At 31.1% G+C, this 17,295-nt stretch overlaps 2 protein-coding genes across 4 annotated transcripts in view; both read right to left on the bottom strand.

Moving 5' to 3' along the window:
* The window catches only part of LOC126713545 (laccase-15-like), a 40,480-nt gene that overhangs the window by 11,316 nt on the left and 11,869 nt on the right, over positions 1 to 17,295 (bottom strand). Inside the window, exon 1 of one of the 2 annotated variants that reach the window (XM_050413304.1) lies at positions 2,637 to 2,788. The exons of the other annotated variant lie outside the window; for it this stretch is intronic. Coding sequence (XP_050269261.1) covers positions 2,637 to 2,735 — 99 coding nt within the window. The 5' untranslated portion in view covers positions 2,736 to 2,788. Of the gene's footprint in view, positions 1 to 2,636; positions 2,789 to 17,295 lie in introns of those variants that run through there. 2 annotated transcript variants of the gene reach the window in all.
* LOC126713546 (laccase-14-like) lies at positions 12,759 to 16,442 on the bottom strand. 2 transcript variants are annotated; one of them, XR_007651372.1, is made up of 4 exons: positions 16,256 to 16,442; positions 15,091 to 15,216; positions 13,448 to 13,741; positions 12,759 to 13,214 (listed from the first exon to the last, which is right to left on the bottom strand). XR_007651372.1 is itself a non-coding variant. In XM_050413305.1 (3 exons), exons 1-3 carry the CDS (start codon positions 14,206 to 14,208, stop codon positions 13,075 to 13,077), a joined length of 456 nt encoding a protein of 151 aa, XP_050269262.1. In that variant the 5' UTR covers positions 14,209 to 14,329; the 3' UTR covers positions 12,759 to 13,074. The 2 variants fall into 2 exon arrangements, 1 of the variants encoding a protein (XP_050269262.1); XM_050413305.1 differs by lacking the exons at positions 15,091 to 15,216; positions 16,256 to 16,442 and adding an exon at positions 14,187 to 14,329.

Here is a 17,295-nt window from a genome sequence, read left to right as displayed (position 1 = left end):
GCAGTGAGATGGATCCCCCCTCCCTTTACTTTGTTGCCTTGTGTTTTCTTTTATACTAGCCTACGTTCATTATCCCCCGTCCACGTGTAGGGTCGACTTTTCCAGGACAGAGATTTGTCCCATTAGTCTCATCCTGAAATTGTGGGAGATGGTCCATAAAGCCTAAGAATCCGGCTCTGTTAGGTGCGGTGTCATGTCAATGAAGGGTATTAAGGACTATTTCCCTGAGATATTTTCTGATCTTTTAAGTTTGCTTGTATTCCACTTTCATCAATGGGATTCTGGGTCTTCCGAGGACTGAGCGGTCCTCGGACGTATCTTTGAGCCACATCGGGCTCACTATTTTTGGGCTTGGGCCCTGACCTCCTTTAGTTTGGGGCCTGTGGACTCCCAATAAGCGAGCGAGCCGGGCCCATAAACTATTGGGCCCCACACCTACTATAAAACAAAATGATAAAATTTGTAACTCGTTCAACCTATTCAATATAAATTATATTTAATTTCATTTTTCTTTGAAAAATGGTACCAGGAAAAATATTGTGGCTATGAGTTCTCCTTGATGGTGACTAAAGTTATACTCTTTTTGGCTTTGAATTCGTAACAATTTTGCTCTCCTTAGTGACTCGACTTGTAATTGTAACAAATATTCAAGTTATCACTTTATTAAATTTTGCATAATTTAAATTTTTTAGTACTACTCTAAAAAAAAATTCCTAGAGCCGCCATTGTACTTAAAAGAACAATTATGTGAATTTTTTTTTTTATATTGCTTAATATATTAAAGCGATAATATCAAGGAGAAATCCTTTTGGATCTAAAAGTTATAAAAAAAAAAAAATCAATACTAAATGAATTCATGTAAAATAAAATTACTACCTATTTAGTATTAATAAATTATAAATGAAACAATAAATAAATAAAAATTTTAATAGATTCAACTTATCATTAGGAAGCTGTAAGTTGACATTTTCTTTAAATCATGAAAATCATCTATCATTGATTCTACTATTAAATTTTCTAACCTAGTACTCTTAAATAAAAAAAATTATGTTTCCATATCTTATTTAGAACCTAATTCTGAACACCCCACCCCCCCCCCCCCCCAAAAAAAAAAAAAACTTTGAGGAAAAAAAAGCGATGAATTAATTACTATCACAATAACAACGAGAGAAAAATAGAAATTTGAAAAAAAACAAAACAAAACAAAATCAATATAATTTGACACAAAAATAGTGTTTTTAATTTGAATTTTTTAAAACAACTTGGTATTATGTTATACTCACCAAATACTTCGGAGAAAAAAGGATTGTCATAACATATATCCCTACTATCTTAACTATATTCGTATCCAAACATACGGAAAAAAATTAGTCTAAATTATCTTTGTTATTGTTGTTGTTGACTTTTTTTTTTTCTATGTAAAATTTTATCTCCTGATAACTAATAGAAGTAAATTAACTAGGGAAAAAAATAAAATAAAATGGAAAGAAAGAATAGATTTTGCAATCCCAAAATTTAAGAATTCGGTATAGTCAAGAAAACCCAATTATTAATAAGATTGATCCAAAATTTTCTTTTAATGAGAGAGAGAGAGAGAGAGCCTCTGACCTAACTAATATTGTGTGCAGTACTAAGGACATCGAGATATCGGAGATCTATGCATGAGTTGGCAATATTTCTTGAGGTGCTTATTGCCTCCAGTGTGACAGTATAACTTACGTTTAAGTGTATTAACTTTTTCCCCCCTAGAATGGGTCATTAGTGTAAGTCAATTGGTTATTTCCATTTGTTAGAAGTCTTTGGGCCATCTTGATTTTTAAAAAATAATTAGGTATAATCATAGAAAATATAACTTCAAATTTCATCAATATATATATATATATATATATATTAAAATTAACTACATATTCAAAAAAAAAAAAAAAAAAAAAAAAAAACGAAAAAGAGAAGTGATTCTAACTTTAATGCCTTTGCCAATAGGCTTGCTGTTCATATTGGTATTATCTGATTTTATTCATATGGTTACACGGGGTTTGAAATTTGAATCCCTTTCCCCGTTTATTGTATCAAAGTAATTATTAAAAAAAACTTTACTTTCTTCACGTAAGTTTACTCTAAAAAAAAATAAAAAATAAAAAATCTGTAAGTGCACAACAGATCATGGATGGAAAACAATAACATGTAAGGTGTATGTTACCTTTTTTTATTTTAAGGAAAATTGTTCTTAGGCACTCGTTAATTTATACTCCATACACACGTCCATAATTTTACATGTAATGTCAACAATTTTTATAAATGTTTACATTTTAAAACGTAAAATGTGTAATGTGTACAACTATGTGTGAGAATAGATGCATTCTTTTTTAGTCACAGCTAGCTAGGAATAGGAGGAGAAAGTCTATCTTGCTACTTGCCTGCAAGCATGTTTGCAACATATGTGTCCCTCTCTCAAATGCAATTGACCGACTAAGTCTAGTTAATCTTTAAATTGCCCTTACCACCACGTCACTTAAGCATAGTGTTCACTACAAATGAGTTTATATAGAGCATATATTGTTTTTGTTTCCAAGCTGGTCATTTATTATGCTACAGACATGCATGCATATCTATTTTCATAGAAAACAACAAATACATACCACAAAAGTATGGCGAGCCAAACCTTGGCAATGCAGGAGACCATCCAAGATCAAAAGCCCTAAAATTTGCAGAACTGAAAATTTCATTATTAGAGGCATTTTGTAGCAATGAGATATTATCCTTTCAATAATTTTCTCAATGAGACTTTGAAAATTAGAGGTAGTGATGTATTTATAGACTTAGGAAGAGCTAAGAAACCAAAATTGGTGAAGCTGCCACATAAGGTTAGTTATCCTTATACCCTTGTCTGTTTCAATATTAATGCAGTTAGCAAACCACAATTTGAACTTTCAATATTCTCTTTATAACAGAGACATAGATCAGTGTTTTTTGCTTGCCCACTTGTCTTACTAGTTGCTACAAAAATTCAAAAGCTTTGAGTATGACATAACAAGAATTTAGAAAAATCTAACGATGCGTGATTCCTTTTGGTAATATACAGATACAGATACAGTTGACAGAAAAGACAAAAAGAATTGGCTCATCTATGAACTTTATTTGCTCTTAGGCTACTCCGGGCCAAGCCTTGAAAATTTTGAAACTAAGAATTCTTTTAGACTTTTCAAACTCAAGATGTTTGGTAAAGTAACAAAACGAGTACAATAAATCGCCTGTTCCACATGTGAGATTATTTTTCATCATGGCTAACGTCACAATCTGAAATGAATAACAGGACATTTGAAAAGTATCAATAACGTTATTTCTTTATTTATTGACTTGTATCAATAACATTATTGGATTCTGAGTTTTGAAAGATACTAATCTCTTACTTACCGAAACAAACCTACGCAACCTGTTTTATAGCTTTTGTCTCCTATCTAAAAATCAAAAATCTTAAACTAGGCCTTCTATAAGATTGCTTAAAGGATCTGTTCTCTTCTCCCTTAAGCAGTGGCGGAGCTAGGATTTTAGTTTAGGGGGGGCAAAATTAAAAAGAATAGCAATAGTTACATATTATGTAAATGAAACACAGCTGAAATCGTGTTCATGATTTTCAATTATAATTGCAAAAACGTCAAAACAAACCTTGGCTATAAATGACTTTGGTTACTTAGAACTAACAAAAGTTATAAAACACCTTTGAAAATGATGCAACTTTAAGCACATTTTAAAAACTAGTTAGGATTTCCTCTAGACACTTTAAATTCAAAAGTTTAGAGAGCCAAGGGAGCTAGCGTGAAACTCCCCTGTTTCATGACTTTAAAACAGAGTATTTATCCCAACTTTTGAAACTTTGCAGCAATAGCAACTTGTTGACCCATAAAACCCATGGATTAGCTAGCTGAGATTCCCTTAAAATTATTTATTTTCAATTAAATTAAAACACAAAAAGTTCCGTAAGACTTCTAATAATAATTAGAAAAGAAAGAAAGAAAAAAACTATCGTGAGTCCATAATTAAGTTATTAGTTTTTTTTTTTTTTTCCTTTCAAATAATATGTAAAACTTATCTTTTCTTATCAAAAAAAATTGTGACACTTATCTCTTGACTCTTAGTTAAAAATATCAAACTAATCTAAAAATCTAGTAAGAGGGGGGGGGGGGGGGGGAATAAGCATTGGGCTGCTATATTAAAAGAGTTTGGGGGAAGGTCAGGGGGGGCATTTGCCCCCTCTCGACCCCCCTTAGCTCCGCCCCTGCCCTTAAGTGAATTTGAAAGGCCTGAGAAACTAGCCTCAAGTCATGAGTTTTATAAGGTTGCTTCGTGGATCTGTTCTCCTCTCCCTTAAGCGAATTTGATTGGGCTGAGGTTGAAATTAGCTTTGTTGTTTCTTAACCAACAATTTGGTATGCCTAGGCAAGAGGTTTATAGCTCACTAGCATTATAAAGTTGAAATTCTCTTATGGGTTCCAAGCTAACCTACACTAAAAACTAATTTGATGTCAAGAAATGGATGTCATTAGTTGATTTTTTTTTTTTAAATAGAAAAAATAGATTAAAATCCCGTATTTATTGTTACAATTGAATTATTATTATAAAAGAAAATACGGTACAAATGACTATGGCAGTCATACGAAGAATCCAAATTGGGTTAACATTTGCTTCAATTCAGATTTGTCAAACAACGAACACGGAGGTCATAGTGGTGCACAATGAGGATTTTATTTATGACTTCTCTCATAGAGTTATTTGGTCATCATTATCGGAGATTAGGGGCCCATTTTAAGCCAAACTTGCTGAACCATCTTTGAACCTTGTATTTTGCTAGGTTAGTAGCTTTGAATAAAACTTGATCATAGAGGAGTAACAAAAATGTGGATCTAATTAGTTTGAAGAATTTGTATGCGGATTGAGTTTGATCATATCATCTAAAGCAAACCTTGTAAGCAGGGGTAAATGGTGACTTGGTACAATCTCATTTTGTTGGGTTATAGATTGACTACAGGTCAGTTTGGATTGAACTTATTGTTACTAAAACTGAAAACTGAAAATACTGTAGCAAAATTATTTTTAAATATGTGAATAGTATCGTAGGACCCATTTTTAATATTTTTTAACCCGTAAACAATGCCAAACAGTGCTCAACAGTATGTGAACAGTACTCTTGTCCTCTTAAAGTAGAAATGGTGCAGAAAAAAAAAAAAAAAAAAAAAAAAAAAAAAAAAAAAAAAAAAAAAAAAGTAAAACACAGACTTGACTTTCAGCTAGATCCAAACCAGCACTACAATTAATTAACCAATCTTCCAATTTGAGGAGAAAATGGGCTTTTGCCCTTAAAAATTAAAAAAAAAATAATAAATAAAAAACTAGCATTTTGCCCCACTTCCCAAACTAATTAGGGAAATGTCTCCCTTTTGAAATCTGATTTTCTCAAAATCAAGTTTTTTTAGAAAAAAAAATTCTGGAACCCTACAGTGGCATTTTAAGGAGCCTATAGTGATATTTTAAGGATCTATAGTGGCCTTTTGGAACTCGAGCTCCATGAACTCGAGTTACATGCAAGTTTTTTTTTTTTTTTTTTAACCTATAACTCGAGTTCATGGAGCTCGAGTTCCAAAACGTCACTATAGTCTCCTTAAAACGTCACTATAGTCTCCTTAAAACGTTACTATAAGGCTTAACTCGATTTTGAAAAAATCGAGTTTCAAAAGAGGGAAATTTCCCTAATTAGTTTGGGAAATAGGACAAAATACTGGATTATTTGATAAAAAGGGGCAAAGGCCAATTATGTCCCAATTTGATTAATTGAATCAAATTACATACAAATTAAATTATGGCACAATCAAATAACCAAACTAAATTAAGTGTAACAGAAAATAAGTTTGACATGGCAATTTGATCACGATGGAGGAAACATTCTCAGGTAAAATCTCATTAGGTGAATTTTAAGTCACCACTCCTGAAGAATCCACTAACAAGAATAAATGTTACAAATACAATAAATCTCATACTATTCGGAAGTAAATACCTATAGTAGAACCTACAAATCTATAAGAAAGCTCAGCTTCGGTCTCCAATCTATCTATATATATATATATATATATATATAACCGAAACTTCTGTTGGCACCACAATTTTCCTCGTTAGCATCATTAAAAAAAAAAAATCTGATTTTTTTTTTCTCTAAAACCCAATAATACATAAAACCTAATAAACCTAAGAAGATTTAATACCCACGATCCCGACTTGACCTATTATTCGACTCATTCTCTTGAGAGATTGATTGGAGAGCAAAATCTAAATCCCAGCGCTAAAATCAAAGAATTTGCAATTGAAGCCAGCCTTCTTTGAAGAGCAAATTCTGAACCCGAGGTAAGAATTTCAATTGAAAGAATATCTACATGTTATTATTTTCAACAATCTTACTTATTTTAGGATAAGTGTTCCGCATATTAGGCCAAGAGTAGTAGCTTTTGTATTTAGTTTTTTTTTTTTTTTTTTTTTTGAGATTAGCATGGACTTATGCCTATGTCTTAGCTGTAAAGGATTAGGAGTTAAAGTTTTAATTTTGGAAGCTAACAACCTATTGTTGATGATTTGATGCTTGTGTTTGTCCTTTCATCCTTATGATTCTAAGAGTTGGTTTGGCTAATTTACTATAGGTATTAATAATTCTAAAAAAAATTGTTGCAGTAATTCTAAAAATCAAAGAATGCTTGCTATTTTATCAATACCAAAACCATAAAGATCAAATTTTCAAAAGATTAAAATCATATCATCAGCAAATCTTAACTAATAGTTCACTGATTTGGATTATATTAATCGCAATATCTTGTTAATTAATAATCGAACATTTTAGAGTAGTGAAAAAAAAAATATACAACAATAATAGACCAATACCAATTTTGATCCCAATTCATGAATTTGGCTATTTGGGTCATTAGGGTAAGGTATGTCTTGGCTTTGGCTCTACGACTTCAACTTCAACCATCAACATGTTGATCTTTTTGACCTTGCGTGCACGCATTTCAAAGCATCCAATCAATCTTATCCAAGCATGGTTTTCTTTTATTATATGTAACACAATCATTCCTAAAGTTTACCATTCTTACTTTCTCTCTTCGACAAAAAAAAAAAAAAAAAAACCTTTCTTACTTTCTCTCTAGGATTGCATGGTTTTTTCACTTTTTTCCCTTGGTGGCATCTTTATATATATATATATATATATATATACTTAGATGTTATTTCTTAAATTCATTTTTTAAAATTCAGTCATGTAACTTTTTTTCTTTATTAAAATATATTTTTAGTTAAGTACAATCATATGACTGAATTTTAAGAAAGAAACTTAAAGAACAACCATCATTGAAGAAATTTCATACTTATGTGATCTATATAACAATAGATGTAAAAGTAAAGAACTCAAATAATTAATTTAGTTTAACAAGAAGAACATGGCAATATATTAGTTTAGAATTAAATGTTAAAACAAGTGCATAAATAATATAACAAAATCATGTAAACTAAAGAAAAGGAATAATCTTAGGAGACAAGCAAAAGACCATATCTCAGTAGATTATAAAAAAATAAAAAATAAAAAAATCCTTCAATCATTCTTTCACTGAAATAAATAATCAGATTTCCCCCCCATTCTCTCACAAATAAGCCTTTAATAATACAGATCTCGATACCCCTCACATCAGCTTTTTTTTTTCTAAAATTAATCTCCCATTCTTTTGTCTTCTTATATATCGTATGGAAAAAAATAATTCCCACTTTCCAGTTTTTTCCCCACTCATACGACTATATTGTATTTTATGTCTTTTAATAAATAATCAAAGAGTGATTATTTCTACGCTAACTTTTGCCAGCTTCCATGTGTCAAAAGTGAATGTGCTTAAAGAGAAGAGGTCAAACGACAGAGAATTTAAAACAAATTTATTCTTAACTAATCTAATTAATTAGTAGAAAAGGGTCACTTCAGTGGTCCCTCTTTAGTTGAGTCTAAATCATTAGAGTAGAATACAATGACACAATGCTCTCTCTCTCTCTCTCTCTATTCCTCTCATTTTGAATCTATGACATTCATTTTATAATAATTTCTTTTTACTATCATACTAAGACATTAATTGATTTTGTTGTAAACTGAGTTTGAACCCTAGAATTTCTTACTTGACAACATAAAACTCTACTAATTGAGCTAATAATTTGTTGAGTTGATTGAAACTAAAGAACATCATTTTTATATGAACTCATCCATAATATCACTTTAATTCATACACCAATTTATAATAGTTCACATTAACTCCTTTATTGATTTATGTTTTTTCAAGTTATGCCAATAATAAGGTTAGGGATATAAAAATGAGAATCTCATCCTCAATCTTATAGATGCTAATTAATTAAGTCTTAAGGACATAAGAAATTTTCACTCTCCATAATGTGACCTATTATAATTGGTGTATGGATTAAAGTAATATTAACGATAAGTCCATATAAAATTGAAAGAATATCTACATGTTATTATTTTCAACAATCTTACTTATTTTAGGATAAGCACTCCAAATATTAGGCCAAGAGTAGCAGCTTTTGTATTTAGTTTTTTTTTTTTTTTTTTTTTTTTTGAGATTAGCGTGGACTTATGCCTATGTCTTAGCTGTAAAGGATTAGGAGTTAAAGTTTTAATTTTGGAAGCTAACAACCTATTGTTGATGATTTGATGCTTGTGTTTGTCCTTTCATCCTTATGATTCTAAGAGTTGGTTTGGCTAATTTACTTTGTTCAAACACAATTTGTATTTTATATGGTTTCACTCAAGCCATAAATTCAACGTTTTTGTTTCTTTCACTCATATTTATAATATCTAATACCATGCCCATCTTGCATAATCATATATAATTGAGTTATATAACTTATATTTTAGACCAAGTTACAATTTCAACAACAAATTAATACTGACATAGGAATTATATTTGTAGCCTTTTGTAATTTTCTGTGGCTGAATTATTTTAAAATAGAGTTCCGAACATGTTTATATCTATAATTATTTATACCTATGAATTGATTTTCTCATGCTTAACCTTTACCACTTCGATGCTAAGAATTATTGTAGTTCTTAGCCAGTATTGATCAAATCATTTGAGTTTTGCATTTGCCTTTGTCTTTGTTCTTCTGCTTGCAATATCCTAGCTAAATATGGACATTTTTATTTCTCTGTATTATTGTAGTTCTTAGCATGTATGGATCATTCTTCAATTGGTTTATAATCATTTAATGCTTTCATAATTTTCTGCACAATTTGTGTTAGCGTCATTAGAGATGCTTTGGTGAGAAAGCATATAAAGTCTTTGGAGGTTATTTTCCTTACTTTGAAAAGAACAATGTTAGTCGAAGATGCATATCAGTTTTTTGATGAATTTATTGCAAGAGAATGGGTGCTCAGTGGCACTAAATTAAGTGATGAAATTATATTTTATGGATATGACTACCATCCTTTCACTTCTTTCTTTTTGTATGTGTGTGTGTGTGTGAATCATGTTGACAAAATTGTAAACCATGATATTACTAAGAATAATATCCTCCTAGCATGCAGTTGAATCAAAATAAATTAGAGCTTTTTTTCTTTTTATTCATTTAATTATTGTAAAAAAAATGTAGGAAATGCAGGCTATTTAAAAAGAGAATTTGTGATTTTGCTTATATGACAAAAAGCTTTGAGTTTTGCTTTTGAATCTTTTGTTTTTAATCCGTGCAATTATTGATGCTCGGTTGAATTGTAATTTTATTTAGAATTTTACGCATTAATTTTGTTTCAAATTTGTTCACTTCATAAAAATAACATTATCTCATGCTGATTTTGTTTGATGATGTGCAATGTTATAAGATGTCAAAATCCAAGAAAGTCTAAGGTGTTTTTATTTTTCTTTTTCTTTTTTTGCTTAGTAAGAGCACACAACTACGAAAAGCAAAACCTACTCATGTGCATTTTAAAGAGTAAAAGTTTTGTGTATTGAGTATGACCTTTTAATGAGCAAGATGCTATAGTTGTAAAATGAAATTATAAGATTTTATTAACTTAATTATAAGATGTAAGGTGAGTTAGGTTGCTTAGGTTTTGTGTAAATGTAATATTTGCTAGAAATCACTTTTGACGTGCAAGTTTAAAGGAAAGAAATGATATTTTAGAAGGAGAATGCTTGGGTCAAGATTGTCTAATTTTAGTTGCTATTGGCTTATGTGTAAATTAAATGTCTAGAACAAAGATAGACGTGGCAATAGTGTTTATTGAAATTCTTGACACATTGAATGTTTAGGAGCATGATCTCCAAAAATACAGTAGAGCGAAAATTAGATTCTGTAGTGAGGTTGATTTACAATTAATATGAAGTTGTATGTTTTTATTGTTGCAAAATTAAATTTGGGTTCTAGCTTTGAACCAAGCCAAGTAAACATACAAACAGTTGCAATTCTTTGTAGATAGTTTTCCCTTTCTTTTTTTCTTTTTCCTTTTTTTTCCCTTCTTTTAGGTTTTTTCTTGATGGACAAATCAACCTCTTATCGATTCCTTTTTTTATTGTGAGGTTGATTAATTATTTTTTTATTTAACTATCCCATGCATCGCACGGGTTAGCAACTAGTTATACTAATTCTTGTAATAGACTTCTTCGCACAAATTTCCAATTTGTAAATTTGTGACTAACAACACATTAGCCCTTTTGAATTTTGTGGCTTTTCAAAGTTATTTAATTCACACTTTGTTGAACCATTAACAGCTTGGTACAAAACTCTAGGTGCACAAATGTCACTGCAACTCCTATTTTGTGTGTGTTTCTATGTGTTTGTTATGACGGCTATAAAATATATATTTTATATGCTCTGAAACCCTAATGCACATTCTAAGGACAACCTAGATCTAACATGCTAGCATTCAAGAACATGTGAAGAACTAGGAATAAAATGCATACTTGATTCAAAAGAACTATAGAATAATTAAAAGATCAAAACTACTAATGAGAGAGAGAGAGAGAGATTTCATATTTTTCTTTGAAATTTGAGGAGTATGTAGAAATCTAGTGTGTTTTGGTTTGATACTAGAGATGGGTATTTTATACTACATGCTAGGGGTCAGGAATGAGTCTCTGGGCAATGTGAAACTCCGAAAAATTTGAATTTTTGTGTACAAAACATTGGGATTTAGGTCAAATTGAGTGGGGAACAAGACAAATAAAAACGGAAAGAAATTGGGAGGTTTTGGTCCAAGTGTCAATCGACATTTGGTACCAAACCCTTCTAGATTTTTTCCTTTTTGGTATGTTTTTTTTCTAGTTTTAATTGTGATATGATTTCCTCCGAATTTTGACTTTCTTTTCAGACTTCCTTGGTCTCCAAGCTCAGCAAATTAATTCCAAAGAATTATTTAAATTAATTAAATTTAAATTAATCGATTTTAAGAAATTAATTAATAATTTTTTCAAGGATTGAATCAGGTGCATACAACCCTATAATAAATCATATCCTCAACCAATAGTATTATGACACATTGTTAAATTTGATTTAGAGTAAAATACTCTAATTAAAATCAAGAGTTAATAATCACGTGTGATAAGGATTTCATTCATGCAAGTGCATGTTATATTGTTAAAACTTGTTTTCTTTAAGTCTTTCAATCCAGTGGTCCAATTAAGGCACGTGAAGTGTTGCTTTAATTGTTATGACTTCAAGATTTATTTCATGCACTGCAATTGGAAATCAAATGATCAAAATTACAATTTTACCCATGTGATGTGATGTGATGTGATGATGATTTGCACATGAGATGCAAATGAGGTTAAATGAGATTGCAAAATGGGATGTTTACACACGGCTGCCAAGCAGTGGCGACGCCACTTGGAGGGCAGGGTGTTCCTGGGAACACACTGCCTTGAAAAAAAAAATTTATATATAATAGTTTAAATTTTTTTATTTGTTTACCTTAAAAAAAAAAAAAAAAAAGTAGGAACACCCTCAAATTTTTATGCCAAACAAATTTTGAACTAAAATCTAATAAAAAAAAATGTAAGAGAGAGAGAGAGTTAAAGAGTGAGACGAGTAAAAAACTGAAGGTGGCCTTTGATAATTCTTTGAGTTTGAGGTGGATTACTCATGAAACTTCAACCTTCACAATGTTCACCTATTTGTAGCACAAAGAGAATGGGTGGCAGAGAGAGTGTGGTGCTTTGTAAGATAGAAGTATAAAACACAGAGATAGAGAATTTGAAAACTAGGGGCTCTATTCGGGTAAAAATTGTGGGATTAGGTGGGGGTAGGTGAAATATTAAATGGGCACCAAAGCAAATATTGACACGTTTTTTCTTTTCTGGCAAATAGTGTCCTTTAGGCAAAATTTTAACATCAGCTGACAGTTAAAAATAGGAGTACCACTTTTTTTAAAAAAAAAAAAAAAAAAAAAAAAACATTGTTAAAAAAGACACCCAATTAATGGTATATAAACCACATTGTTAATTTTTTTTTTTTTTTTTTTTTTAAGCACAAACTTCATGCCAGTCAAAATTTGAATTTTAGCCAGTATTTACTGAAACATCCTGAAATAGACCGAAATGGCTCGAAATTTTTTCAAAATGAAATAGGAACACCTTGGACAAAATTTCTAGAGTCGCCACTACTGCCAAGTCACACGTCTTTTTTCTAGCACAACATGTTGATTTATATCAACAGACAATTATAGTATAAACAACCATATATATTTTGAGAGGGTTTCAACTTATGACATCTCTTATTCAATCATCAGAAATTTTACCAGTTAAGCTAACTGGAACTCACAATTATTTTATTATATAAAAGTATTTTATCTAAGGGTTTCTTGCTATGGACCGTTTTCCAACAAAGGAACTTTGATTTTTTTTTAAAATGAAAGAGAGTTCGCTTATTAAGAGCTACAGATAATTAATGCAATACAACAATAAACTTGTTACATAAAGTTGATTGATGCATTTAGCTAAAAATTGATTCGTTATCTTTTACATGATCCGATCCAACATTGTTCTGAAGCCGAGATCTTTATGGAACTTTGCAAGAAGGCATGTGAGGAGGGGGTTCGCGAATGCTTGTCTCAGTAGTGCCTCCATTCTTCACAATAATAACAGCAGCCATTCCCAAAGTCATATGTCTATCTAAATGACAATGCCAAAGCCACACACCTGCCACCAAATATAATTGAGATTAGCATCCACGAAATACAGAACAACCAAAGCCACATGGTTAGATCATCAACACATTTAACGCATCCAATCAGTTGCAAGGGAGCTAGGTTGTTGGTTACAAGATCTTGAGCCAAAGTATATTTAAAGCCCACGACCGTGGTATCTCCAATGTGCATGCATTTCTTTTATAGTGACAGTAACTAAATATGTAAAATAGAAACGTAACTAACCTGGATTGTTTGCCACAAATCTGATGGCAAGCCATCCATTCTTAGGAACTGAAAAGGTATTCACTTCAACTGGATCAACCAAATTAAAACTTTTTGGATCGGTTTCATTGTCATAATTCCCAAAACCTTTTCCAACCACGTAAAAACTATACCCATGCAAATGCATTGGGTGAAATGCTGAGCCATCCAACAAATTGGTACCTTGAAAAACTATCTCAACTTCTTCATTATAATTCAACACCTTCACCTTGGTCCCAGTGTTTGTTAATGCTAAATCTCCTTCATAATCGTCACCTGTAAAGTTATAAAAAGACGGGGGAAAGTCTGGAAAATCTGTAGTATAAACTCCACTAATGTTCCTGCATGAAAGTTCTTAATTTAATACATTTTCCAAATCTATAGTCATCTATAGTATTCTCAGGTTACGTGTAGATGAAATATTCATAACTAGTTATTACCTAATGTAATGTTTGGGAAAGTAATTTACTAAAATAGTCCCTAAAAATCAAAAAAGAGAATTAAAATTAAAATTTATTACATATGAGAGGACCATGTATCGATCAATCTCTGACTGGTCATTTGAGTAAAAGCCACAATAGTTTGTTAATATCATTACTAAGACATCGTAGGACATGCGATCGTAGAGGAGCAAGGGAAAGGCATTGAAATTGCATACCTTTTTCCTTCACTAAAACAAAGCAATGTATATTTAAAGTAAAAGAGGGATAGAGTGAAAAACCTGTAGTAAGCCAGTAGTACATTACTAGAAATTGGGTTGGACCAACTCATGTTATTAGCGCTTGAAGCCAACATATCTTCTTCACTTGTAGATGGTGTAATGTTTCGAAAAACAACTTTGTTGATGGAAACTGCTATAAACATTCTGGTAGTCACATTTAGAGGGACATTTATTGGATAGTCTTCGCTTGCTAAGCTCCTAATTAAATATGCTTTGGAATTTTATGGCAGCTTTTAAGTCTTTGTAAAGAGGAAGCGTATTTGGAAAGGTAGGGGATGATGGGATAGGATAATTGCCTCTATATTGGAGGATCATGGTAGCATTGACAAGATCGAACTCTATTACTTGTTCTACTGGGCTCCAGAATTGATGAGCAGCTATATAATAATGGCCAAGACTCCGATTTGCTGTGAGTAGAATGTCCATTGTTTGTCCTGGGCTTATGAAAATGTAACTAGTGTTTACAGGTTTGATATAATTCCCATCCGTTCCAACAATTGTGAGGTCGTGTTGAGCAATTGCGAAGAACATATCTGCAGACACAACTTCGTTGACTAGACGAAGAAGGTAAGTCTTGCCTTGATCAACCATCCAACGGTTTGTTGTTTCTACAACATTAAGATAATTATGACTCAATTTATGATTCCAATAGGTGATGATGACAAAATTTATCTGGTTATAAGAAAGTTATCCAACAAGTTATCCTTTGAGCTCCAAAATCTATAATGGTATTGATTCTTTCTCTTTTGTGTACAACTTTCATACTGATCACCCATGTTACGTTTCAAATATGAACATCAATTAAAAAAATATAGATGTCACACATAAAATTATGGACATTACATATATAAAGTGTACATCATTGACGGTAAGAGAATAATTACGCAATAATCTACAACCGTACCTTTAGAGCATGGACACAAATCTCCCGGTTTGCCATTTATGGTGTAAGCAATGGAATGTGGCAAGTCATCACCAAATTCTAGATCCTCATCCAACAAAGCTTTTAAATTTCCACTGTACAACGTACCTGCATACTTAGCAAAACTAAATGAAATATGCGTAGTGCGTTTGGTTCGCTGTAATATTTCATTAATATGATGCACATTACGATAATATGATATTAAAGTTTTTGATTTATTTTATTTTTTTAACATTACCATAATCGAAAATTACAAAATAGATTACATCATCTTAACTTCATAACATTTCTAAACAATGTAATGTTGTATTTTTATATTAAGATTACATTAATGTAATATTACGAGGTAATGTAACATCACGGCGAACTAAATGCTTCCTTATTCTAATCTCAAATAGTTACTATGCTCTAGCAGTTAACTTGCGCAAATGAACCTTACAAAACCCAAAATGACTTTGAAAAAAAAAAAAAAAAAAAAATTTAATTGTACTTTAGTAAGTAAACAACAATTTCTTGTCTGGGTTTAGTTACTGGTTATTACACCATCACTGCTACTGCTATTGATATCATACTCCAAACGTCAAACGTAACACTTAGGAATACAATTTTTTTTTTCCAGAATTTAGAATTTATTTTGTTAATTGACAATTCTTTTTATCCATTATAAAGGATAGGGCTGCTTATGGCCATAAGTTTTTTTGGATTGTTATACTACTCAAATTTTTATCATAATATCTCAATCAAAATATCATTAATTATTCCTTTACCCGGATCGGACCGTACAGTCTGACCCGGTTAATCGTGAACTTCTCACTATTGCGGTTCTTTTAATCCTAAGAACCCCTCTATGAGATAAAAGCATGAAACCGTTCGAACCGTGGTCGAACCGTACGGTTTTGAGAACCGTGGCCGATTTCTACGATTAGCACGATTCCTCTTTTTTTCAGATCTGGAACCATTGATTTGTAAGGATTAAAAATAAAATAAAAAAACACAAAGAAGAAGAAGACGATGAAGAAGAAAAGAAAGCACAAATTCAGGTCTTTGTGGATGAAGCTAAAGTTTGGTCGCCATTTGAAACTCTTTTCTTCAAGGCTTGTGTCTTTGGAACTTCTAGAGCTGATATGAAGATAGATGATTTCAGTACCTTGTCATTGCTTTGAAGGCTGAAATTGATTTGAAAGGTGGAGTGAAAACATGTTCTGATTCTTGCAAATGGATGAAGAAACTGCATCCGTGTGCTAATTCTTGCAAATGTTAGATTTGCTTTTTCTAGTTTCTGTTCTCTTTTGATTTTGGTCAATTAGATAATTTGGTGGTTTTGAAATATGTGGTGGAGAGTGATTTGTTTGTCAAATTTGTGGTGGTGTTGATGAGTTGTCAGAGTGATAATGCAACCTAGGGAGTAGGAAAGAGTAGGACATGCAAAGTATCTTTAGCATGTAGGGATGAGTCTGTCTAATTATTGTTACTACTACTACTACTACTACTACTATTATTATTATTATTATTATTATTATTATTATTGAATTGATATTTGGGCCTAGAGATTGAAATATGAACTTATAATTTTAAGACTATATATATATATATAAATTAGTAACTCTAAAATTGTAAGTCAAAATAAGAATATATTTATTTATATTTTAGTTAATTTTTTATTTTTACTAATTTAATATATTTATTTATATTTTAAATAATTATTAAATTAATTATGATGTCATCACAGTTCGACCTCAGTCCGACCTTAAAAATCTCGAACATTTCTCTTTTACGGTTCAATGAACGGTCCAGGTCTAAAAGCCATGATAAGTGGGTGAAGATTTTATTATTATGATTATTATTAGTTTTTGAAATATTAATAATTTCATAACTAAAGTGTCTCGAACACAATATATTTTTCTCATTTGAGTTTGAAGTGCGAATTGCAAGTAGTTTCATATTGTTATATATCGTTGGTTTCTAAAATCTAAACTCAATTCCAACTTGGAGCCTACTAGTGGAGAAATTATAGAGTCTTCTGGTAGACCACGTCATTTGTCCACCATTCTACTAAAAGACTTCCACTTGTTTAAAATTGCTGAGTCAGTAATTAGTTTTTGTTTTAAATTTTTTTTTTTTAACTTAGCAATTTTAAACAGGTGGAAGTCTTTAAGTGAAATGGTGGATCACGTCATTTGTCCACCA

This window comes from Quercus robur, chromosome 2 (genome assembly GCF_932294415.1).
Source record: "Quercus robur chromosome 2, dhQueRobu3.1, whole genome shotgun sequence".
Taxonomy (NCBI): domain Eukaryota; kingdom Viridiplantae; phylum Streptophyta; class Magnoliopsida; order Fagales; family Fagaceae; genus Quercus; species Quercus robur.
Note: the sequence above shows the minus strand (reverse complement) of the source record. Positions and strands in the feature narration are given on the sequence as shown.

What these genes read in the sequence shown, in the direction of transcription:
- LOC126713546 (XM_050413305.1), bottom strand. Translation starts at nt 14,208, where the DNA reads ATGTACTACTGGCTTACTACAG. An exon ending in GTACTACTGGCTTACTACAG is followed by an intron (nt 13,742 to 14,186) that starts GTTTTTCACTCT and finishes ATAACTTTACAG; the next exon opens with GTGACGATTATGAAGGAGAT. An exon ending in ATTTGTGGCAAACAATCCAG is followed by an intron (nt 13,215 to 13,447) that starts GTTAGTTACGTT and finishes ATTTGGTGGCAG; the next exon opens with GTGTGTGGCTTTGGCATTGT.